The sequence below is a fragment of the Carassius auratus genome, unplaced genomic scaffold (genome assembly GCF_003368295.1).
Source record: "Carassius auratus strain Wakin unplaced genomic scaffold, ASM336829v1 scaf_tig00000272, whole genome shotgun sequence".
In the NCBI taxonomy this organism is placed as follows: Eukaryota; Metazoa; Chordata; class Actinopteri; order Cypriniformes; family Cyprinidae; genus Carassius; species Carassius auratus.
The window spans coordinates 49581-75285 of record NW_020523288.1 but is presented as its reverse complement, the minus strand read 5'-3'; the positions used below and the strand labels follow the sequence as shown (position 1 = coordinate 75285).

At 39.0% G+C, this 25705-nt stretch overlaps 1 protein-coding gene across 1 annotated transcript in view; it reads left to right on the top strand.

Annotated features, from left to right (window-relative positions):
- LOC113068964 (copine-8-like) overlaps positions 1–25705 on the top strand; it is a 136698-nt gene that overhangs the window by 81588 nt on the left and 29405 nt on the right. Inside the window, exons 11-17 of the mRNA XM_026241927.1 lie at positions 2084–2125; positions 2518–2593; positions 6017–6070; positions 6722–6783; positions 13859–13905; positions 14661–14842; positions 15675–15802. Coding sequence (XP_026097712.1) covers positions 2084–2125; positions 2518–2593; positions 6017–6070; positions 6722–6783; positions 13859–13905; positions 14661–14842; positions 15675–15802 — 591 coding nt within the window. The remainder of the gene's footprint in view (positions 1–2083; positions 2126–2517; positions 2594–6016; positions 6071–6721; positions 6784–13858; positions 13906–14660; positions 14843–15674; positions 15803–25705) is intronic.

The following is a 25705-nucleotide window of genomic DNA, read 5'->3' as shown; positions in this document are numbered from 1 at the left end:
AGTGTATGTGGCTCCCATTGCAGCCCATCACAATGCAGTGGATTGCCGGACCCTGATCATTAGGTTCCTGAGGGGTGCCAGAAGGTTACATACTCCTAGGACACCCCTGTTTCTCTCCTGGGACCTCTCTATTGTCCTAGCGGGACTTCAGAGGGGTCCCTTTGAGCCACTGGATTCAGTCAAGCTTAAGTTCCTTTCTCTTAAGACAGCACTCCTGATCGCGCTCACTTCCATCAAGAGGGTCGGGGACCTCCAAGCATTTTCGGTAAGTGAAGAGTGCCTTGTGTTCGGGCCGGCCTACTCTCACGTTGCCCTGAGACCCCGGCCGGGACACGTGCCCAAGGTTCCCACCACTCCCTTCCGAGACCAGGTGGTGAACCTGAAGCTCTGAGCAGCTCCTGGTCTGCTTTGGAGGTCAGCAGAAGGGGAAGGCTCTCTCTAAGCAGAGGTTGGCCCACTGGATAGTGGATGCCATCGCCTTGGCGTACTATTCCCAAGGCGAGCCGTGCCCCCTGGGGGTGAAGGCCCACCTCACATGGAGTATGGCCTCCTCCTATGCGTTGGCGCACGGCACCTCTCTGGCAGACATTTGTCGAGCTGCGGGCTGGGCGACACCTAACACTTTCGCAAGGTTTTGCAACCTTTGTGTAGAGCCAGTTTCTTCCCGTGTGTCGGGTAACAGGTAAATTAGTGGGAAGGGCTGGCTGAGTGTCACGCTTGCTGCGCCATTCCCCCTAACACAGGGATGCGAGCGCCTTTCTTCTCCCAGTAGAGTTCCCTGGTTGGCGCACCCTGATTGAGCATCCTCCAGCACCCTCGGCAGTCAGACTTGGTGGAGGGTTAGGTGTTCATATGGCTTGGTTCCCTACGGGTAATCCCATATGTGTATTCTTCCACGGTAAGGTTTCCCTCTTGGCAAACCCGTGTCTTCCCTTGACAGACCCGTTCTGTCAGTCTCTTCTGGCAGCCGTTCCATCCCTACTCTAAGGTAGGACCTGCCTCAGAGACCCATTCCATATGTAGTACTGCCCCCTGGGTCAGTCCATATCAGTATCTCCACATGTCACCTCCCTACGGGTAGGATGTGGTCTCCATAGTGACCTTTATCTAAGGCTCGCTTCCCCATTGTCTTGCCAAGCTGTAAGAACAAATAGGGAAGATTTGAAACAATCTTTCTCCGAAGGTTGAAATCCCTTCCATTAACTTTATGTGGGCGGAACAGCAGCGTGGCCTTCTGGCCTTGACAGCGATGTACTCACCATCTGGCCCCTTCGGTACTGAGGTCAGTGAATTTGCGCTGGGGCTTTGGGAAGGTTACGACCTTAAGCGTAGCTTTTGCGGCACGCCACGTCTTGCCGACAATTGCAGCGCCACAGGGTTGTGCCGTGTTCAGGTTGTGGCGTTTTCCATAGGACCCCATATGTCGTTCGACATAACTCGTAGTGACCGACAGATAGGGAACGTCTCGGTTATGTACGTAACCCTCGTTTCCTGATGGAGGGAACGGAGATGTTATGTCCCCATGACACAGCCTTGAACCGGTCGCTGTTGCCGGGACACGTTCTCGGCTCCTCAGCGTAAAACCTAATGAGTGGATGCACCTGTCGCCCTATTTATACCCGCTGACACGGGGAGTGGCTCAGGTATGTTAAATCCACTAGCCAATTTTAATTGGCATTTTCTCTTAAACTCAGAGATGATTGGCCTCCCAAGTGAGACCCCATATGTCGTTCGACATAATGTCTCCATTCCCTCCATCAGGGAACGAGGGTTACATACGTAACCGAGACGTTCAGTGTTAACCTTTGTCACGCAGTGTTTGTGCTATGTAATTAATTATTCATAAATTACATCACAACACAATGATACATTAAATTGTGTGGCTTGCTATAGAGAGGTGTGCTGTTACTTTTTGTTAGTGATCAGAATTACAGTTTCATCTGGCAGAATGGTCAGAATGGAGATATCAAATTTTTCTTATCATTCTCAACATGCATAACAATGTACAAGATTTGGAATATTGTCTAGAGCTGTAAAATGCTCTTCTCTCTCTCTCTTTCTCTCTCTCTCTCTCTCTAAACAGAACGATCAAGGTTGAAGTTTATGACTGGAACCAGGATGGCAGGTACTGAACATGAAGCTTAATATACACACCTGACACATACATTAATTTGAGATGTAAGGTAATTGTGTAAATGTAAGTGTAAATGTAAGTGTTCTCACAGGGACACACTGAATGTGCATGAAATTAGAATGAAATGCTCTTATGATGATATTGTCCATTTCAAGTACTTTTTTTATTTATTTTGTGTATTGGTGTTGTATTTATTTATAATATTTTATTTATTATTCTGGTCAAAACGTGTGAAAACATGCCAAATATAGATGCAAAAGCCCAAGACGCAAACCTTTGTGTTACAGAACTCATACACACATGCAGAAAATCAATTCCTCAGAGTCCCTAAAGGAACATGTGATGGCTTAAAATATTCTGTGTATATGTGTGTGTTTACACAGTCATGACTTCATTGGAGAATTCAGCACAAGCTACAGAGAACTGAAAAGAGGCCAGTCAGAATTTAACGTGTATGAGGTAATCTTATTTTATTAATCTATATTTTATTCAATTGCAGAGCTCATTATCATGGTATTTACATGGCACAACAAATACACTGTAGCTTACATTATTTATTTACTTTTATTATTCAAGTTGACTGCACATTTTTTAATTATTAAGAAAATTGTGAACCTATAGACCCTATAAGGTTTATTATAACTGCTCTACTAAATTTTGTAGGTACCAGAAAATAACTTTAAAAAACTTTAAGAAACACGTAAAAACAACAGATCTCAGTGTACAAGTGTATATCTGAATTAATCAACACAACTGATTTTGACCTTTATCAGCACAAATTATTTTGACATTTAAAATATTTTTCCACTTACAGTTTTTCTCAGTCACTTTGGTGCATTTCTCAAATCAGAAATGAAATTCTCAAAACTACTTGTACAAACTCCACATCATCTAGTAATTTATACACATCACAAAACCAGTTTCTCATTCTTTTGAACAAGTTGCAATTGCTTTTGTACATTCATGCAATTGATTATGCACATTTATCTGCGGTTTTCTACATTATCAGTTGCTAAAGTCATGTCGCTCAAAATGTATTATACAGTTTTCTGTGCAATAGTCTTACTCCTCAAAACATCTAGTCTTTAGTTCATTGTATCAGTCATTAAATGCAAAATGGTTAATCTAGTTGTCATAAACTGCCAAGCACAGTTTTTATTTTTATTTTCACACATTATTATTAGACTTTTTGTCAATTTGGAATGAATTGTGCAAGTGAGTCTTCACAAATGTAGAGAATGTAGATGATAAACCAATGATAAACTATTTCTCTGAAATAGCTCAAAGGTACATCTCATGAATCTTCAGTTGGAAAGCATATACTGTATAGACACAAGAGTTACAAATTCTGAAAACTGAATTATTTTCGTATTTGTGCCCATATTTCTTTTACCATTTATATATCACAATGACATTGTAAAGTTTTTTTTCTAATTATTGTTTTTTGTTTGTTTTTTGTTTTTTTTGTTTTTTTTTTTTGGGGGGGGGGGGGGGGTGTCAGACCACTGGTAAAAGTGTAACTGGGAATTCTATCCATAGTTTAAATCAGAACATCCCTCCAGAGTACACTTTTATATTGACAACATGACTAAACATTTTGACTGTCTTATACATAAACTGTCTATGACACAAGGACATGTCATTCTGATGGCACTGATTTGTTAATTGACACAGATATTTATTTTTGAGAGATGAACTAAGGATTTTGAGCATAAGACTGGCTTTTGCAGGTAATCCATGATGTTTTTCTATTTGTACGAGTTGTTTTGAGAAATTCACTTACTGTTTTGCAAATCTCAAGGATGATTCGAGAAATGTACCAAAGCGACTGAGAAAAACTGTAAGTAGATTCAGTTGGCCTGCATATATCAGACCAGGTCTAGAGCACTTGTAATGTTAGTCATGGAGCTTGTCATGGCCATTTTCCGGCCATTTATTTATTTATTTAGCTTGCTAGCATAATAAGAGTTAAGAAGAAAATATATGAAGTTTAATATATTTTAAATTGTAGCAGGTGTTTGTATGTTTTTTGTATATTTATTTATTTGTTTATTTATTTTTATATATTTAGTTAATCATTTATTTATTCATTCATTCATTTGTTTATTTATTTAGCTTGTTAGCACAATACGAGTTAAGGAGAAAATATATGACGTTTACAGTTTTTCTCAATTGCTTTGGCACATTTTTCGAAACAGTCTTAACATTCTCTAAACTGTGAGTGCAAATCTCACAATTGTTTGCAGGAATTTCAAAACTTTATAGCATGTCTGCAAAATGTAGTTACTCACCCAAAACATTTAATTCATGCTTCAAAACCTAGTTATTGTGTCAATAATTTGGCCAAGGCCACCAAAATCTAAAGTATTTTTGTCATTGTGTGACCCACCCTGGTCAAAATGTTTAGTTGTTTTTTCACCACCACAGTCAACCATGAAAATTAAGGGTTTAAACAAAAATCTCATATTTGTTGAGAAAATTCAATAGCATGTAGAAAAAAAAAGAAAAGAAAAAGAAAAGTCTATGAACATTTGTATTTTTACAGTGTTTATTTTTGTACTTCATGTGTATATACACAATACAAGTGTATTTACTGTACATGTAAAGTAACTGAGAAGAGTAACAAGATTTCACTTTACATTTCATATTTGTGTATTACAACAAATACACAAACAACAAATAACATTCATGGGGGGAAAAAAACTCTGATTCTTCTATTTCCACCTCTTCCTCGATTATTTCGTCCTCTACCACCACCACGTATTCTTACACTCCTTCCAATTGCTCTTCCACAAGCATGTTGCTGCAGTTCAGGGTTGTGAACGTCCTCCATTCTCAAAAACTTCTACAGCAGTGATTGTGCTGTGGGCAATCTACATATACATATACATACATACATACATATATATATATATATATATATATATATACTCCCAAAGTTGATTGGTTACGTAAATGGGTAAATGGTTGATTCATATTAGAGGTAATTTGCAATTAGACTGCGAATGCAATTAGAGGTCATGTGCCAATTTAGCAGACATTACAAATAATGTCAATGTCAGATATATTTTAGAACATACATTCATGTATACTAATCATGATAACTGAAAAGATCGTTTTGAATGTGATGGCTTACACAATAAAAAATGTCTGAGAAGTTCTGAAGTGTTTGAAAATTATTGAAAATTATTGAAAATAATTGAAGTTATGCAATTATTTGTTGTCCAAACTGCAGACATTTGTATGTCCTCTTTGCACACATGTGCCAAAGCATTTGCAATTTGCTCAAATCAATAAGAAATTCCAATCTGATGTGAAAAAGAAGCGAATTGTTCAGAGATCTGAACTTAATGTTTTGGGAAATAAAAAAATCATTTGAGAACTGAGCCAAAGCAACTGAGAAAAACTGTAATATATTTATAATTTTAGCAGGACTTTTGACCAGTATTTCAGAATGTAATCAGATGTAATTGAATTATTTCATAGATACACAGCATATACATATATTAGCTGTTTTTGCTGCTTTATCTTTACTGTCTCGATATACTGTAAATACCATCTTCAGCACAATGTTGAATTTACTCAAATGTAGTTTTAGTCCTTTAATAACAATTACATTGTGCAACACAATCCAAGGTGTAAGGTGCAACTAAAATGTTTAAATTCACACTGAAAATATGATTTATGAGAGATGGATAGATAGATAGATAGATAGATAGATAGATAGATAGATAGATAGATAGATAGATAGATAGATAGATAGATAGATAGATAGATAGATAGATAGATAGATAGATAGATAGATAGATAGATAGATAGAATTCCACTATCCCATAAGTGATTATAATCAAACTTTTTTCTTCTTCTTTTATTTCTGCACAGGTCATAAACCCCAAGAAGAAAGCCAAGAAGAAAAATTATCACAACTCTGGAACTGTAAGCATACATTTTTCTTGCTACACTCTATTGCTATTGTACCATTTTGTTGATTCAGAAGCATATTGCTACCTTGCTGACTACACATTTATGCAATTTACAGTCCTCATAAAGTTTAAGATACGCTGTCAAAGATTTTGAACACGTTTCAGCCATTTATCCCCACAAGTTTATATTATCTTCATTCCATTTTAGTCCAGGATTACTCTTAATTTCATGCACATTCTACTAGGCTACTTGCAATGTTGACAATAAAATGTAACACAAGATAAAATTTAATATAAATTTATGAATGTGCATTGTGCTTGCTATAGATAAACTCCATCTCTATAGTATGCTTGAGGCAATATTTCTTTACTTATATATTGTCTTTTCATTTATAAAAAAAAAAAAAAAAACCTGGCTATGCATTCTGTACTAGACTGAGACTTGTCATGGCACTTGTATACTGTTGTTGTTCTCTTGTTGACCTGACTGCTTCTATTATTCATTTGTAAGTCGCTTTGGATAAAAGCGTCTGCTAAATGATTAAATGTAAAATATAAATGTATATCAGAATCAGTTTTACTTAGAAGATTCCATGTAATGTTGGATATAGCAACATATCGACACGAAGAATCATCATGGGGTTTCTTGACTTCATGTTTTCAGGTGACACTGCTGTCGTTTTTCAGTGAAATTGAAATTTCCTTCCTGGATTACATGAAAGGCGGGTAAGTGATGCTATGCTCGTTTCATTTACACACACTTGTTTTCTTTACAATCAGCTTCTGAGGTGGAAACCCCAATAGACAACACATGCCTGTGGAAAGCAAAGTGACTTGGTGCTTTTAAATTCTCACATTGCCAGTGGTGATAACACAGCTGTATTTAGCTTTGATCCCAAACCACCCCCAACGCAGTCTGTGTCCTCAACAGCAGGTCTCGACAGATTCTTGATGTCCTTTTTGAGGGCTTCTTGGTAATTACACTGGCAGTACAGATGGCAGACTTCATACAAACATCATGAGTGACCAAGTCTATTCATGGCTAATCTTAGCACAGGTGTTTGCTATGCATGTGCTATTAAATGCGAGTGGTAGGCAGGGTCCATCCATGCATGGCAGATCGCACACCCACATTGAGCAATGATTTTTATTATGGTGACAAGAGGGAGGCTGCGGTCACCTCTGCTGTGACACCACACCACAAGACTTCTATTTTAATGGCCACTCCTTGCTTTTATTCTAAGATGTTTTGGTGAAAGGTCAGTGTACTTGAGCTGAATTTGTCCACTCCTGGAGGGTACAGTCTGCATGTGTCTCTCACACTTCCTGTAACAGTACTGGAATGTCCAGCTCATCATTTATTGATATAATTCATATAGAAATAATGGAATGAATAACCTATTAGTGCACTTGTTTTGGATTCAGGATTGGAGGTAGTCAGTAAATAATGACAGCAGTGATTTAAGGGTCGACGATGTATTTGAGAAAGGAAGACAAAGCTGATAAGCTTTTAAAAGAGGTTGCGTCAAGTTCTTACTTTTTGCATTCATGTTGATTTAATGTGGTTTTGTCATTTGTATGTCTCATTATCCTCATTATATTTAGTGTATAAGCTACTTTTATGACTCTTTTGTGTTGGTTCTGGAGCTTTTACAGCCATGATCACAGCTGTTTGAAGATTCTTCAAAAATATCTGTGGACAAAAATAACATGTAAGAATGAACAAAAGCAGAATTATAATTTTTGGCTGAACTTTTCCATTTAACATAGTAGTAAATAGAAAGACATCCAAGTGCATATACTGTATAGTAAGTGCATTATGTGTGGTGTTATTTTTTAGGAGACAACTCCAAAGCAATGTTTCTTGGCAGTAATGGCAGCTGTGTTTCAGTGCACGTCATTGTGTGAATGGCTAAAGTGGAAAGTTGTGTAGGGCTGTAAATGTTTCCCTATTTATGCACATTTTTCCTCTGCCATGATAAAAGCTTCTCTGCACCTGTTGGGTGTTGCAGTATGAAACATTGTTAGTGTAATTCTGCATGACAGTGTTTGTGATGTAGCCCACAGCAAAATACTCCAACTAACTATGATCATGCTTGACGGTTTGGAGCAAAAGTTTGTACATACTTGCTAAAGACAAAGATTTAAAGATAGTTAGAGAAGTTGTAGCTGTAAACTTAGTTACAATTAAATTTTTTATTTGTATTTTTTTCTGGCTCTCCAATATAACTGTAAAAACATTTCAGGCCACGTATGTAACCTGGTTCCTGAGAAGGGAACAAGAAGCTGCGTAATTGTGTTGATGCTATCAAAACACTTCCTTGTGAACCAATGTCTTAAGCATGTGTCTGATTGGCAGAATGTAATGACATGGTGATGCAATCCTGGCCAAGGCTATAAACAGAAGCCTGAAATGCATCCCACCAAATTCTACTTGCCAGAAGGAGGTACACAGGCATAGCCTAGGCATGGCAATGAGACATAGCGTCACCTTTCCTAGGGAATTGGGTTACCTACATAACCTGAGACGTTCCTGTTCGAAGAGGAACTTCGACGCTGTGTCACGGTGTTATCATTATGGGAAAATCAATACCAAAGCACAAACCAGACATAAAAGGTGGAAGACAGAATGAAAGATACAGTGTGTACATTACACCTGTTACTGTACTGCATATCAACTGAATTCTTACAAGTGCATCTGAATTTATTAAATATTACATTTTAAATGAACATTAAATTCAAATTTTTATTAAAATCTTTATAAACATTTTATTAAATGAAAAAAAAAACCTTTATTTACTTCAATATTTCAAATCCCCCTGAAAATATTTAATTAATCAAATATTTCATATTTTTATATTGTGTTATATTCCCTGCTAACTCTATATTCATTTAATTGACACTTATATCAACTGCCATTACTTAATGCTTTACTGTGATAAACAGCTAGTGTTTCTCCCCCTATCTTGTCTATTGCCATCTCCGTCATCTGTCTTTCTGTGGCATCCCTGAGCAATGATTGACACTAGTGTTGAGAGCAACTCATTAGCTCCAGGAGATGTAGAGCACAGTGTTCTAGAGAGACAGACATTGTGATGAAGAACAATCCAATCTGTTAATTGGTATTATGGAGCCCTCAAGGAGAAGAACTCTGGAAGCATCTGCAGTCGTAAAATACAGTTTTGATTTCGTGTGTAGATTTCTCTCAAAAGACAGCTGTTGTGAGCCATGTTTGTGTGTTTAGAGGAAGATTTTGCATCCTGGAATGAGTCACACTAACAGCTGTCTTTATTTATCAAAGGGAGAAGATCCAGAGTTGTATGATTCATTAACTACAGTATGTTATGCTGTTGCAAGTTAACTCTGCCTTTATTTGCTTTAAACTATTGAGATTAATGGCAGAATTGATTCAGTGTTACTGTCATTAGTGTTATGTCTCTTAGCATAGCAGCTATTTAGCTCTCATATGCAACAAAATAGGACTTACCTTACCAGAATATAGGAGGTGAATGAAGAGCAAGAGAACATACAAAACATTATGCAAACATACTGCAAAATATGTTGTACTATATCACATAATACATTTTCATATATGGAAACTAGTGCTTAATTTTGTTTATATAATGCAATATATGGCTATAAAGGATTGGTACATAAAGGATATTTAGAAATGAAGATAGAAATAGCATTACATGGAATATTCATAAAGTTTTCTTTTTTTTTTGTGATTGTATATTGAACATAAAATGTTTCAATATAAATATGAATGTATGTACACACATATATGAACACAAGAGTGTGTGTCTATTGCTAAACATCTAGTCATAAAATTATTTTACACTTTATAAGTTTGCCACTGAAATGCAGAATTAACACCACAAAGCTAGGGTTTCATTACCACAGGTTAGCAGTGCTAACCCCACTTCTACACACTAAAAAATGTTGGGTTAAAAATAACCCAACAAGTAACCCAACTATGGGTTGGTATAGCACCTTCACATCCATGGGTTATTTCAACCCAACCCATTGGGTTAAAATCCTGTTGGGTTAAAAGTTGCCTAACAGTTGAGTTAATTATTTATATTAATTAACATCAATACAACCATATTTTGAAACTACTTTGTTGTAACTTACAGATTTTATTTTAATATGCAAGTAACACATTTACAAATATATTTTATTTTTTATTTTTTTTAATGTACAAGAACATGTAAAAATACAACTGACATTTTCAAGATGTACAAATGTATCGATTCATATTCATATCAAAACACACAAATGTGCAAATACAGTTCACAGCTGTGGCCTAATGGTTCGAGTTGGACCTGTAACCCAAAAGTCGCAGGTTTGAGTCTCAGTGCTGGCAGAAGTTGTAGCTGGAGGGAGTGAATGAACAGCGCTCTCTTCCTCCCTCAATACCCATGGCTGAGGTGCCCTTGAGCAAGGCACTGAATCCCCAGTTGCTCTCCGGACGCCGGATCTATAGCTGCCCACTACTCTGGGGGTTGTGTTCACTTCTCACTGCTGTGTGTGCGCACTTGGACGGGTTAAATGCAGAGCACCAATTCCGAATATGGGTTACCATATATTACCAAATATTAAATAAAATGATCATAACATATAATACAACAAAAAAATTATCATAAAATCACGTAATAATAATAAAAAATATACTGCTGGACCTACTGATGATCAATAAAATAAAAAAGTTTTTTACTGATTACTAAATACAAAGTTTTTAAGGAGTAGACAGTGTGCAGAAGAAACTATTAAAGACTGTGTGTTCCAAAAACTCTCAAATATGAGCAGAGGGCTTTAGGTAGTAGATGTCATATACAAAGAAAATTTTAAAACACAGATCGACTGCTTGTATTATCGTCTCCTGTTCCATCGCCTCCCTGTTTAAAATAATAAAATCTTGGGAGGAGTTTTCCTTGTCACCAAGCACCAGGACATGTGGATTCTGGCTTGTCTCGTGATTCAAGTACAGCACTAATTAGTCCCAACCTTAAAATAATTTTTTTTAAAGTTCAGTTAACATGCATTGTGATGATATTTCATTGATACACTCACTTTACAAGTTAGTGAATTTAAATGAGTTAAAAGCTATAGCGAATTTAAATTGGTTAAAGTGATAATTCACCCAAAAATGAAAATTATGTCATCATTTTTTTATACAAAATATCTCCTTAGTACTATTTGTATTGTACAACGTGTGTCTTATACAAAATAAATAAAGGTGACATGACTACACAAGGCACTGTAATTGTAAGTTTTGCTTTTACTTAAAGGTTGAATGTCAATGAAGGACCGCTTCATTTCCGTGTATGATGTGCACACCATTAGTTTTTTTCCATTAGTGTGTTATGGTGCAGATGGCAGGATGGCATGAAGGGTTTTAAAGACAATTTCTGCACGAAGGCCTTTAATGACAAAAGTAGAGATTTTACAGACAAGTAAAAAAAAAAAAAAAAAAAAAAAGCTAAGCTTACAGTTTACATTTTTACTGTCTTTGTGGGGATCTACTATCTAAGAGTCAGACTAAACCAGTTTTCACTCCCTCCAGATAATTTGGCTATATTTGCAGCTAATGTGAGTAATGTGAGTAAATGTGACCACCCTTTACCCTTTGACTGATTTGGACTTGTAGGGAGGAACAAATGTACACTGTAAATGAAAGGAAGCTTTGTTGGACGGAATGCAACAATACACTTATTTCACCTCATTTGTCCTTTTTTCATAATTTTTGGAAGTCATAGGTCTAAGAAAAATTTAAAACTTATGTATCATTAATTTAAATAGGTTACTTACCTTGAAATGTTTCAGTTAACAGGCAGAAATTCTTTTGTTGCATTTTTTTTTCCTTCACGGAAAAAGTCCATTGTCTAAAACATAAGTATAAACACATTTAGTACAACACTTTTAAAAAAACATGTCAATCAATCTAGCTTCATAAGAGAAAATGCTTTAATTATAGGGTATTACAATAGATGCATAACAATATTCAATATGAATAAATCATAAAAACACTTTTACAGTACAATTAATCAGTGCTGCTGCGCTAAGACGAATATGGCTTCTGTTTTACGCTCCCCCCTTAAAGGTTTTTTGTAGGAATAACTTTAACGTTATGTAATTTTGGGGCACTGGTATACATTTTCGCTGAAAGAGTGGATTACCTCACGACTGCGCGCTTTTCTTTTGTCTGGTTTTTGAACTTTTATAAAAGAAAATTGCAGGTTCATTCAAACAAGTCTCTTGTCTGTTGCATGACTGATGTGTGAGCTCAGAGCTCCCTCGAGCAGCTTCTTTCACTGGTCCGATCCTATAAATGGTCTGTGCGGCTTTTCTAACAATTGTATTAACTTTAAGTAATACTTGTCTACAAATTTTTTGCAGCTAATCTTTTAGTGTACTAATACTGGCGAACAAACAGGAATAATGTTAGCATTCATTTACAATCGATAAGATTATCTGGGGGAAACAAACGGACTAAAGGAAATTAAAACTTTTTTAACGTTTAAAAAAACAAGAATTAACGTATCAGACACATTACTTAATGTTATGACAGTTATATACATCATACGATTATATTAACAGTTACTTACCCTTCATAATCAGGCAGACTGCCACTGATGTCCACGCTGAGTCTCTGACTGGACTGTTAAAATTTGAACAGGAGTGAAGCGGGAAACATATTTAACCCAACAGATGGGTTATAACTAAAAAAAAAAACAACGTTGAAAAAAAAATTACCCATCAAATTTTAAGATAACCCAACACATTGACCCAATATGTGTAACCCAATGGTTGGGTTAAAAAAACAACCCAACGTTTTTTGCTGTGTATTCATAATCACTGACGCGTGCGAGTGGAGAGGCTTTGAGGATGAGGGCGTTCTGGTGCAGGCTAACAGGTTAATGTTTTGATCCGAACAGAAGAGCGGTGTTTAAACCCACGACTACGCTGCCTCACTGTCACCCAGTTGCCCTGCTGCAGGGGCCAGCAATACCACGACTTAGGTGCCCTTAGGCAATGCACCGAACCCCCAACTGCTCCCCGGGCATCGCAGCATAAATGGCTGCCCACTGCTCCAGGTGTGTGTTCACTGCTCTGTGTGCGCACTTTGGATGGGTTAAATGCAGAGCACGAATTCTGAGTATGGGTCACCAGACTTGGCTGAATGTCATGTCACTCACTTTTGTCACTCACTCAAAATGGCATACTGTATATCTTTTGAAGTTCCTGGTAATATATATATATATATATATATATATATATATACATGGTTGAGACTTGGTTTTTATAAAAAAAAAAAAAAAAATACTAAATAAATACAAAGCTAATTGTGATAACTGTATATGAGGTATAATATTGAAAACATATAGCATCCTAAATGATATGGAACCTCAAAAGGAGTGATTTGAAACACCCAACAATTTTTAAATGGTTAGTCACACATGCCAAATAGGGTTCCTCATGTGACACTCAGTGTCACATTAGTGTACTGTAAGCATGTTGTTAAGCTAACAACAAAACATATACAACACAAAATATAAATGTATTGTACATCAGAACATGACCTTTGTATTATTATTGTGTTATTTTTATGTTTTTTAAGAGTCCTTCTCAATGATTTCTCACTTTATCAATTTCCTTATTCTCTCCTAAAGAGTTTGCATTTATTACCATGTTTGCTTGTTAATAATGTGCTTTTATTACACCTGGAGCATCTCAATGTTCACAAGATTGAAGTATGGCTGAAATAACCATTACCTTTTTTCCTGTCTTTGTTGTGCAGAACTCAGATTAATTTCACAGTGGCGATTGATTTCACAGCTTCTAATGGTGAGTGCCATCTCCATCAGGAGGCTGAAGAAATTATTGAAATGTATGCAGATGATGCATGAAGAAGGGCTAGTAATAGCCACCCTCTATCATAATGGGTGAGGTTTAATGCGATAAAGAGCTCTGATCTGTGTGATTATACTGAGAGGCCAGCCTTTAACATTCATTTGCAGATTCAAAGGAAATACAGCAAAACCAATTTCATTACAGGGCCATCCCTGCAAATCTATTTTTATACATTACTAGCTTTATTTTTTTCTACTGGATTCATATAATATCAGCCTCTCAGTTTACACAAAGAGTAAAGAGATACAAACAAACAATTTTATATTTATATTACTTCTATAACCCAACACCATACTTAAACATTTCTACTACAACTACGTTATAATCAATAAGTAGTACTTAAGAGTTTATTGAGGGAAAAATATATGGACAGGAGAGAAAACTACATTCATCAAACAATCTAGTAATTTCATAATGCTTTTAAATGCATAAATAAATAATTAGTCTTAACTGTAAACTTTGTTACATTATATTAGTTCTACTGTTAAAGAGTATTATACATTGAAATACATCATAAAATAAGACCTTATTTAATGTGTCACATTATGTTATCATGATTTATAATGTATTATACTATTCAACAGTGTAGCCATGAATATGTACAGTATGTACAATTCAGTTTGAATACTTCTCCCATCAAATGGTTAAGCTGCACTAAAAGTACACATTTTCTTTCATATGGTTCCCAGGCAACCCAGCCCAGCCCAATTCCCTCCATAACAATAATCCCAATCAGACCAACGTCTACGACATGGCACTCAGAGCTGTGGGGGAGATCATACAGGACTATGGCAGTGACAAGATGTTCTCCGCACTGGGATTTGGAGCCAAACTGCCTCCTCATGGAAGAATATCCCATGATTTTCCCCTGGTAAGCAGTTTGTAAAACACCAGTCCTGCACAGATAGCTTTACGCTGTAGTCACAGCATATCCAGTTTTTGAGGACACAAGTCTGTTTCTGAATGTTTTCATTGCTTGTGTTTGTCTCCAGTCAGAACAAAAAAAAACCTTTCAATTTCAGAACAGTTTTTTAAAGAGCACTTGACAGAATCCTACATTCTCTAGAAATCTCTTTGGAAATATAAATCCAAAACATCTCTTGTACTTTTTTTATTCCATGTTCAATGATTTCAAGATACAAACTGGAATTACACAAGAGCTGGATGTTTGTGTTTTAGAGAGAGCAAAGTGAATGCTTTTGTGAAGTCAGCAAAACTATACATTGTTTAAAATTTTTACCTTGCGAATGATGAGACTAGGGGTGGGAATTTTTGACTTGAGCTAGAAAGTAACCATTAAGCAACCACCCATGACACCCTTGCAACTGCAATGCTTAAAAATCTAAATATAATAACACATACCACCCTAGCAACCACCCAGAGCAGTTGCAGGGCATCGCAAAAAAAAAGGAAAAAAAAAGAAAAGAAACATTATAACAACCACATAGCAATGTTCTGGCAACCCTCCATAAATCCCACCAACCAAATTGAAAAATCACTTAGAACACTTCATAGCGACTACATAATGCCCTGGCAACCCTAAAATTGGAACTTACATTTTATTCAAAGAATGTAAGCATCAATTTATGACTCTAATATGTGGAATTTCCACTGTGGGTTATCACTCTCCACATAACAGTGAGGCCCTGTCTGTTTGATTATTTGATTTTACATTAGTGTTTTTTTTTCCTGTCTTCCTACAGAATGGAAACCTTCAGAATCCATATTGCAATGGCATTGATGGAATCATGGAAGCTTATTACCAGACTCTAGAGTCCATCGAGCTCTGCGGACCTACCAACTTCTCGCCTGTCATTAACCATGTAGCAAGGTAATGTTCAGAATATTTTAAAACCAGAGACATAATTGCATATACACAGCTGCATATATAATTTGAAAGTGTGTAGCCATTTTGTACGTGCCTTCCTCCATTATTATTGTGGTAACAAATTCAATGTTTTTAAATTACCATGAAATCAAAATTTGGCAATTTGAAATTGGTAATTCGTTTTTATTATTATTATTTATTTTATTTTTTTATGGAATGCTGAAATGTTTATTAAGCTGCTCAGCTATATTCCTGAAAGAGACAAATGAAGAAGACATTTTACACTAATTTATGTCTTGTGGCAATGGTAAAAAGGAAAACATACCTTAAAATTGCTATCTGACATTTTTCATAACACAATGATATACAAAATCAGGCTTGCATAGACTAAATTGTTTACATTCACATTTCTACACAGCATTGCAGCCTTTTTATGTAGTCCAGTAGTTTAGATTATTAAAGTAGTTTAAATGTATTGGCTGTGTATCTTTTCTTATTACATTGCTCTCTAGAATAGATGGTTTTTATTGGTCAGTCATAGAACCGAGTGGTGAAATATTTTGTATATTGACTGTAGGGCTGTAGCCTGGTAATACCAGACTCTGCTACTTCACTTTGCTTCGTAGACAGAGTCTGAAATGGCATAATAGAGAAGTGTTTTCTCTCTCGCTAGGGGGCACTAGTCTGAAGTTTAAAATCATTGGTTACCCGTAAGCCAATCAGATACGTTAAGTTATGACGTATGTTATGTGCCTGTACAGCTGCATCGAAGCACAGACCTCATGCATCGAACTCAAATCTATGATTGAACTTCCACTGTAAACCTGTTTTTTAAACACACTTCTTGTTCTGGCTTCAGTTTGAAAAAGAGTTGAATGTTCTCCATAACAGAGCAAATTGCATCCCGTGTCTCGTTTCCCATTTCCGCGGTCGTTTCGGTTTTCGATTTCTCTAACCTACAATGTAAAACTCGGCGCTTAGCATCTACGTCACGGCTCTCAGCCCGCCCTCGGTTCGTTGATTGGCCCGGCTGTTTCCAGACCGGTGGCAAACAGAAAGTTCTGACGCTGTATCAGACTGAGTACAGAAGCGAAATGAAATTGAGCGGAAGTAGGAAGTCTGACGTAGTCAGGCTAGTAGGGCTGTGCGATATGGACAAAAAAAAGCTATCACGATTTTTTGATCAATTTTGCGATTTCGATTTTAATCACGATTTTGACAAACATAGACATGCTTTAGTCATAAATGCATTCAGTATAAATTGTAAACATATTTCCAAAAGAAAACCAATGAGAGCTATATCAAATGTCTCTAGAACAGACATAAGTCAAAATAATCACTAAGTAAAGATGTCAAACAAAATGTCTAGACATATGGAAAAAAAGAAAAAAGAAAATAAAATAAAACCGTGTTCAGGGATCTTTTTTTTCTTTTTTCTTTTTTTTTCTCCATGCATTGGTCATAGAGCTCACTGTAGCGGTACCTCAGGTGTTATATGTTTTGCCCAATATATTTATTGCCCAAGGGTCACATACTCCATCTGCAGTGCGTATACAGTAAGTTATGTGTAAGCGGTTCAGAAGCAGCAAAGAGAATGCATTATTGTAACGCGAAAGCACATTAAAATAATGTGCGAGCGCGAATCTTTCCACTCGCACCAGTGATGCACGGGTAATATAAAAATATTGTACCCGACTCGCATTTTTAAAAAGCAGTAAATTCTCATCGTAGCATCATTGGGCCATAGGAACGTAGGCAAAACTAACTAGGCAAAAAAAAAACAAGACTTAATATATCATAATTTTGTCAAGAATTATAAAAAAAATGGCCAGTAAGCTCATAATTTGTACTAAAATAATCTAGTCTGGCTATGTCTATTTTTATGTTTCTGCAAGGTCAGCAGACAGAGAAGTTCGGGTTTGTTCCGATCAGAGCTCGTGAGCGGAGAGCGCATTTCTGAATATCCCGGTCCGCTCGCTCATTCCGTGGGGTCTCGCTCAACACAGAACCGCCTGCTGGTTGAAAATATGCAAAGAGTCATTTAATTGTTTAGTAATAAACGACTCAAGGTTACGTATGTAACCCTAATTCCTTGAGGAACGAGACGCTGCGTCAAAGCACTTGGGGAACGTCCATGACGAGACCAACTCTGAATATTGTGTGCAATCTGTCCATCGGAAGGGCATGACGTCACGGGCAGGGTGACGTAGCGACCAGGAAGCTATAAAAGCACGTACCGTGCAGCTGGCTTCAGCTTCGAGTAAGGAAGCAAGCGCCGGCAGGGGTGCCGGGAGTATGGCTCTGCGACGCAGCGTCCCGTTCCTTCAAGGAACTAGGGTTACATACGTAACCTTGAGGCGTTCCTTTTCAGGAACTCGAGCTGTGTCAAAGCGCTTTGGGAACGATGGGCCCATGCTGCCAGACTACCAAATCCCTGCCTAGTGTGTATCCGAAGAGCACAGCTGAGGTGAGAGAACAGAAGAGCCCGGAGTGGCTTGCATATCAAGATCGTAGAATCTGACAAATGTAGAAGGCATGCACCACCCCGCAGCATTGCAGATGTCCAAGAGGGACACACCTGCTGAGAAGGCCTTGGAGGCCCCCATACCCCGAGTAGAGTGAGCCTTGGCCCCCAAAGGAGGGGGAAGACCAGAGGACTCATAGGAGACGTTGATAGCCTCGACTATCCAACAACTAAGGGTCTGCTTGGTGGCAGGAGAACCCTTGTTAGTAGGACTGTAGCAAACAAGCAATTGGTCGGATTTTCTCCACAGGGCAGCTCTGTGGACGTATGCGTCCAGTCCTTGAACTGGACACATATCAATTTAGCTATCATACTGCAGGCAGAAGGCCTGCAGTATGATAGGCTGTGGCATATCAGAGGGAATTTTAGGAACATAACCCACTCGATAAGAATGCTTTGGCCATACCAGGGGCAAAGTCTAAGTAGGTAGGGGCCACCAAGGGGGCCTGACCTCTAACACCACAACCAAATCCCACGGGGGAAAAGGGGACTGTACTGGAGGTCTCAGCCTCAGTGCACCGTGGAGGAAACGTGTAACTAGGGGGTGTCTACCCACTGGCTGACCGTTGAAAGGGACGTGGTAAGCAGCTATGGCCGCAACGTACACCTTTAAGGTGGAGTGAGTTAACCCCGCAGAGAGCCTAGCTTGTAGAAACTCCAGAACTGTACCAACTGGGCAGTTAACAGGGTCAAGCTGGCGGTCTCTGCACCATGAGGAGAAGAGTTTCAACCTCAGGGTGTACAGTTTCCTCGTAGAATGAGCTTTGGATTGGACGAGGGTCTCAAACAACCTCGGTTGAGAGACCGGAAGCTATGAGCTGTTCCCCCTCAGGGGCCACACCCACAAATTCCACAACTCCGGGCGAGGGTGATTTATTTTCCCCTTCGCCTGAGAGAGCAGATCTGTCCTGATCGGAATCTCCCATGGAGAGCCGTTGAAGAGAGATCTGTGAGCCATAACGGGCCCGACCAGAATGGGGCTACTAATAACAGACGGACCCCGTTCCAGCGTACTCTCGCCAGAACTCCCGGGAGCAGAGCAATAGGAGCTGGATGAACTAGAGAGAAACAGAGGGGACATTGCGATATCTCTTGAGTCGCAAAGAGGTCCAAAAAACTCTCCATATCTACTTCAGCACCTCGGAGTGAAGCCCCCCGGGCCTCGGCCCCTGTCTCGACAGTATGCCTGCTCCCACGGTCAATCTCCAGGTCAATCTGCCAGCTTATACAAGGGGCGCGAATGCAGATCTCTCTGGTGACCGATATAAGAAATCGCCAATGTGTTGTTGGTGCGGACCAACACATGGTGATCTCTCAGGTCTGGGAGGAAATATTTCAATGCTTGATGCACAGCTAGCATCTCTAGACAACTGGTATGCCATGCCAGAAGGTGACTGCTCCACAGACCGCGGGCAGGGTGACCACTCATGACCGAACCCACACCAGTGAGGGACGCGTCTGTCGCTAGCATTACACGGCGACCAAGAGCTCCCAGCACCGGGCCCTGATTCAAGAACCAAGGTTTCTTCCATATGTCTAAGGCATGAAGGCATTGCCGCGTGACCTTGATACTTCGTAATGGATTCCCCCTCGGGGGAAAATCCCTTGGTCTTGAGCCACCACTGTAGGGGTTTCATGTGCAGAAGCCAAAAGGTATCACGTTGGACACAGCTGCCATAAGCCGTAACAGTCTCTGAAACTGTTTGACAGTGAGTGACTGGCCTTTTTTGACTCTCTTGACTGATGTGAGGATCGACTCGATCCGAGCAGGAGACAGACGTGCCTGCATCGCGGTCGAATTCCACACTACGCCTAGATAGGTGGTTCTCTGAACTGGAGAAAGTACACTCTTCTTGGCGTTTAGTCTCAAACCCAGCTTCCCCACGTGCGGGGTGAGAGTGCTAGGCCGAAGGGAAGTACTCGATATTGGTAGGTAGGCCCCCCATCCTTCTCTGGAACTATGAAATACCAGCTATAAAACCCGGACTCCCTGTCTAGAGAAGGTACCACCTCGATGGCCTCCTTCCTTAATAGGGTATTCACTTCTTGTTCCATAACCAGAGCCTGCCGGGGGTCGACTACTGTCGGTGTAACCCCGTTGAACTTCGGTGGTGGAAGGCTGAACTGAATGCGATAGCCTCTTTCTGCTGTGTGCAGGACCCATTGAGATACATTGGCAGTAGTTTCTACGCTGTAAACTTATGTACTAAGGGAATCAGTCCCTCGAGACTGACCTCTGGTGTAAAAGGCCCCCGAAGGGGCGGCGAGCATCTCAGCTCCGCTACGCTCACGGGCAGAAATAACTGAGAGCAGTGCTCGCTGGAAGCCACTGCACCCTGAAACTCTGGCAGGGTTGGCAGACACACCTCCCGAGGGCACTGAGGTGAGACGGGCACCGTGTAATGAGGTGGACACCGCTCTACCCCAGTAGGGGCCGCCCTCTGTAGTCGTGACCGAAATGCGTCATGACTTTTTGGCCGTGGACCTCCCAGCCTGAAGTACGGCTCCGTCGGATTCGGATTAGGCTGAGAAGTCACTGGCCTAGAGCGTTGCTTCAGCCTCTGGTCCCGTTTCCTTAGCGGGGAACACGGGCGGCACCGCTCTGTTTGTACGCGGAGGGGGCTGCTCCTGCCCAGCAGTCCCTCCAGTACATCTAACTTCACGAGTCAAATAACTGTCATTATATTCCTCAGAATTTAATGCAATCAAACAACCAGACAAGTAAACACGGTCTGGACTGAGATAAAATTCACATTGAAGTGATATATTGAACTCCTCGAAGTTAGATAACGGTCATTAGATTCCTCAGAATCTAATGCAATTTAACAATCAGACAAGTAAACACGGTCTAGATTGTGATAAAGTGCACATTGTGGTCATATATTGACTTCTCAAAGTCATTAAATTCCCCAGAATTTAAAATAATCAAACAATCAGACAAGTAAACACGATCTAAATTGCGATTAAGTACACATTGAAGTGATAGAACTGACTCCTGCTTATTAAATGGAGTTTAAATAACCAGACACGCGGTCGGGTATGGAAAAATTCACATCAACACTGAAAATGATGTAATACACGTGTTGCCTCAACAGCGCACGAATAGCTTAGTCACACAAACAATATTAATCCCCTCAGAGATTAAATAGCTGCTCATTAACACTGCCCGTATAATTTTAGGCATAACACTGTTTGTTTTGTACTGTGCTTATGCAACTTTATGTGTGTGTAACTACAAGCTCGCCGACGCACTCCGTGTCAATCTCCTCGGAGAAAGAAAGGCAGAGCGTCAAGCCCGATGCTCGAGGGGGAAGAACCGAAGCTCGGGGTTCCGAACCCTGGAATCAGGCAGATCTGGTGGATAAGGTAGGAGATAAGGACGTGCCCGTCTCCATTCCTTCCAGCAGATCGATCTGCGAACCCAACGAATGCCGGCGCGGCTCCGCCTCGGCGAAAGCGGAACCGGCATTGCGAGGAACGCTGGCGAAGGCTCACTTCTCGAAGAGAGCCCTCCGGGATCGAAGCGTCCGCATTGACATTTACCGTTCACAATGCGGGCAGTCGGCCCCCTCGAGAGCCGACTCAGCGTGCTTCGATCCCAGGCAAGCTACACACAAACTGTGTGTATCCCCACTCGTAATGTAGCGAGGGCAAGGAGGAACACACAATCTATAACGTGGCTTGGAATCACCCTTAATATGTTGGTCTATGCTTTTACTTTTGGCATATTTAATTGTTTTAGCGATCTTTTAATGGCTAAGGGACAGACAACAATAAATAGGACCAACGGGACAGACTTTTGACATGCACACACAGAGCGCTTGCTGACAGACGCGAAGCTGAAGCCAGCTGCACGGTACGTGCTTTTAGAGCTTCTTGGTCGCTACGTCACCCTGCCCGTGACGTCGCGCCCTTCCGATGGACAGATTGCACACGATATTCAGAGTCGGTCTCGTCATGGACGTTCCCCAAGCGCTTTGACGCAGCTCGAGTTCCTGAAAAAGAACTGGTGTTTTCTGTGTCGCTGCAAAGATGAAGTTGATGATGCAGACTCGACATGAACGCAAGAGAGAAATGCACATTTCATATGGATTACATCATCAGAGAGTAGCCCATTTATTTTGGTTTTAATATTTTTGTTTAAAAGAAGACATTTCAAGCTTTCTGTAATATATAGCCTATATTTATCAAATCTGAGGCACACGCTGAGTTTAGTTCACATGCAATGCAAGTGATCGTGCCGGCGTCTTATTACATTACATTGGCACTTGAGGTCAGACTCGGAGACACGGCGCCACAAAACTCAGAACACGAAACTCTCAAATGTAAAAGAAAAGAAACTAAAGAACAGAGGTAAAGTTTGACGAGACTAGGTGGTGTTTCTTCTCATCGTGGCTAAGTAGCAGCAGGCGTGCAGGCCGAAGCACGCTGGAAATGACTCAAAGAACGTTAACAGAAATTACTAAAAGCATGGCTAATAGCAAAGCTACAAGCTAAACACTAAAAGCAAACTAAAAGCTAAAAGCCGGCATGACTGATAGCAAAAGCTAAATGCAAGCTAAAAGCGGAATATTATGGTGTCCTGAGTATTTAAACTGGCCTGTTGGCCACACCTCAAATGTTGTCTTGACCAATTATATATCGTCTTTGCTCAGGGTATCATAAATCATATGTTATCTTATCAAGCACATGGTCCGAATTTTCCCGCTCTTGCAGGGTCTAATTTTGAACATGATTCCTATAACAAGAATATGATACATTTGACAAATAACAGATGGTCAGGACTGTTTCAAGCTAACAGATTCAAACATGTACATACTAAACATGAATATGTATTATTAAGCTATCCAAAAGTAATTTTGAGTTCATTTTAGTCCATTTATATCTAAAAAAGACCATTCTCTGACATAAAGATTTCTGTGGAGACCAAAGGTTAAAAGGCCCCCCCTTAGGAATTTCAGGTTCTTCTAGGTAGGGGAAGTCAATCCAAGGATCTTGTGTATTATTCTCATGGGTTTACTTGTGATGTCCGGCATTGCATCTCAATTACTTGCCCCAAATTTGACAATCTTTTCTCCGAAGTGAAATTGTCAATAATTGTTCTAATGGTGTTAATGTCAAAAGCTGTTCTGTGAAATAGTTTGTTGGTTGGTTATTTTGCTTCTGACTTGTGGCACTAGGAATGAATTACAATATCCTGTTGCCTTTCTGAGGAATTTGGCTCGTGTTTCAACCACAGTCCTGATCGACTCTTTAATTTGTCTGGTTCGGGTCTGATACGCTACACATATATGGTGAACATTAAAATGTTGAAATGGCTAGAAAAGCTAGTATAATGTTCAATCTTCTATTGCTGAAGACAACACGCTTGCATTGATTAAGAGTTACAATATCATTCAGCAAGCAATGCACATTTTCCACATTTTTAGAGATTGGCAACATCCGAACATTCTGTGCATAATCGGTGCATTATCACCCAGGTGCAATATACAAACAAAGTGTCTGACAGTTACACAGAGATAATCAAATCCAAAATGGCCTCTGAGGCACAACATTTGACCTTTGAATCACTTTGAATGAGCTGTGGAACTAGACATGTAGAGGTGAGACTATAAGATTAGATCACATGCTTCTCCAAATAAGATCATTCCAGGACTGTATCATCCATCAATCAATGAGGAAAAACATTAATTGGCTACCATGAATGTGACACAATGACCTGAAATTAGATGTGTTTTACCCACAAAGAATGGATGATGCCCTAAATCCTGGGTTTTTAAACTTGTCCATGCCACAAACTCCCAAATATGATAATTATCTTCAAGATCTTTCCTAAAATATCAAGGTCAATATAGAGTATTTTAATGTATTAAGACTCATTTTTTTTTAATATTCATAAGAATAAGTTTTAATATATTATAATATTAACTTATCTGTGGTTATAGCTTTTAAGAGTATGATGATTTATAACACAATGTACACTTTGCATCCACTTTTACAATGGATTATACTTCTCATAGTTATAATGTATTATAAGTCTCATATCTTGCCATTTTTATGATGGTACTTTACTTAAAGCGATCAAAAACCACTTATAAGTGGTAATAATTACAATAAACAAAAAAATCCATAAGATCAGATTTGCTTTGAACTTTTTTTTATTGTAATATCAGTTTGATTTATTTTGATGGTACCCTTTAGACAGCTGTTACTAATTAACTCTGCAACTACATGTCAACTAGTGGTCATTAGAGTATTGGTATGTCTGCTACTGTAAATATATGCTAACACTTTATTTTAATGGTCAACCAACAGATAAACTGACTATAAGTGTCTTTGCAAGAAGGTCAACTTATTCTACCATACTAGATTCTACCATTCTTGTGCATACTAATACTCTAATGAGAGTTAGTTGGCATGTAGTTGCAAAGTTGCTTATAGTCGACAGATTAAGGCGACCATCAAAATAAAATGTAACCATATAAACATTGCACTTTTTTTCAGTTTAAGTATTAATCTCACATCAATTAATTGAAATTAGCTAGAAATTAGTCATTCCAAACCTGTAGGACCTCCGTTCATCTTCGGAACACAGTTTAAGATATTTTAGATTTAGTCCGAGAGCTTTTTGTCCTTCCATTGAAAGTGTGTGTACGGTATACTGTCCTTGTCCAGAAAAGTAATAAAACCAATATCCCAGAGTAATTAATTTACTCAAACAGTACACTGACTGAACTGCTGTGAAGAGAGAACTAAAGATGAACACAGAGCCAAGCCAGATAACGAACAAAAGATTGACTCGTTCTCAAATCAAGATCCGGTTGCATTGTTTGTTTGTTTGTTTTTGAATCACCAGTAGTGATGGGAAGTTCGGTTCTTTTCCGCAAACCAGTTCTTTCGGACAGTTCGATTCAATAAACCAGTTGAAGAAAATGGTTCACCTGTTCTTTTGCGCTCGACGTAATGGCGTCATTGGAAATGATTGCCCTGGATTCAAGCCTTCGTAACATTAGCACAGAATCAGTTCAGAATCAATCACCAAAAGAATCAGTTCAATTCAGACGCCCTGTGTGTCGGTCTGCTTCACACTGAATCACACATGCGCAGTTATCATCAGCTCCTCAGTTCTCGAATCGGACGTGTCCGACAGAAACTGTTCTTGACTCGTGAACGAGTCAATCATTTGTTCGTTATCTAGCTTGGCTCGGTATTCATCTTCAGTTCTCTCTTCACAGTTCAGTATGTGTACTGTTTGAGTAAATTAATTACTCTGGGATATTGGTTTGTTTTAAGTCAGAGGGAGTTTCAGCCACATTAAAAAAGTTAACAGCTTAAGTCATTTGTTGATTAATGCTTATTGGAGAAGTGAACCGTTCCAAACG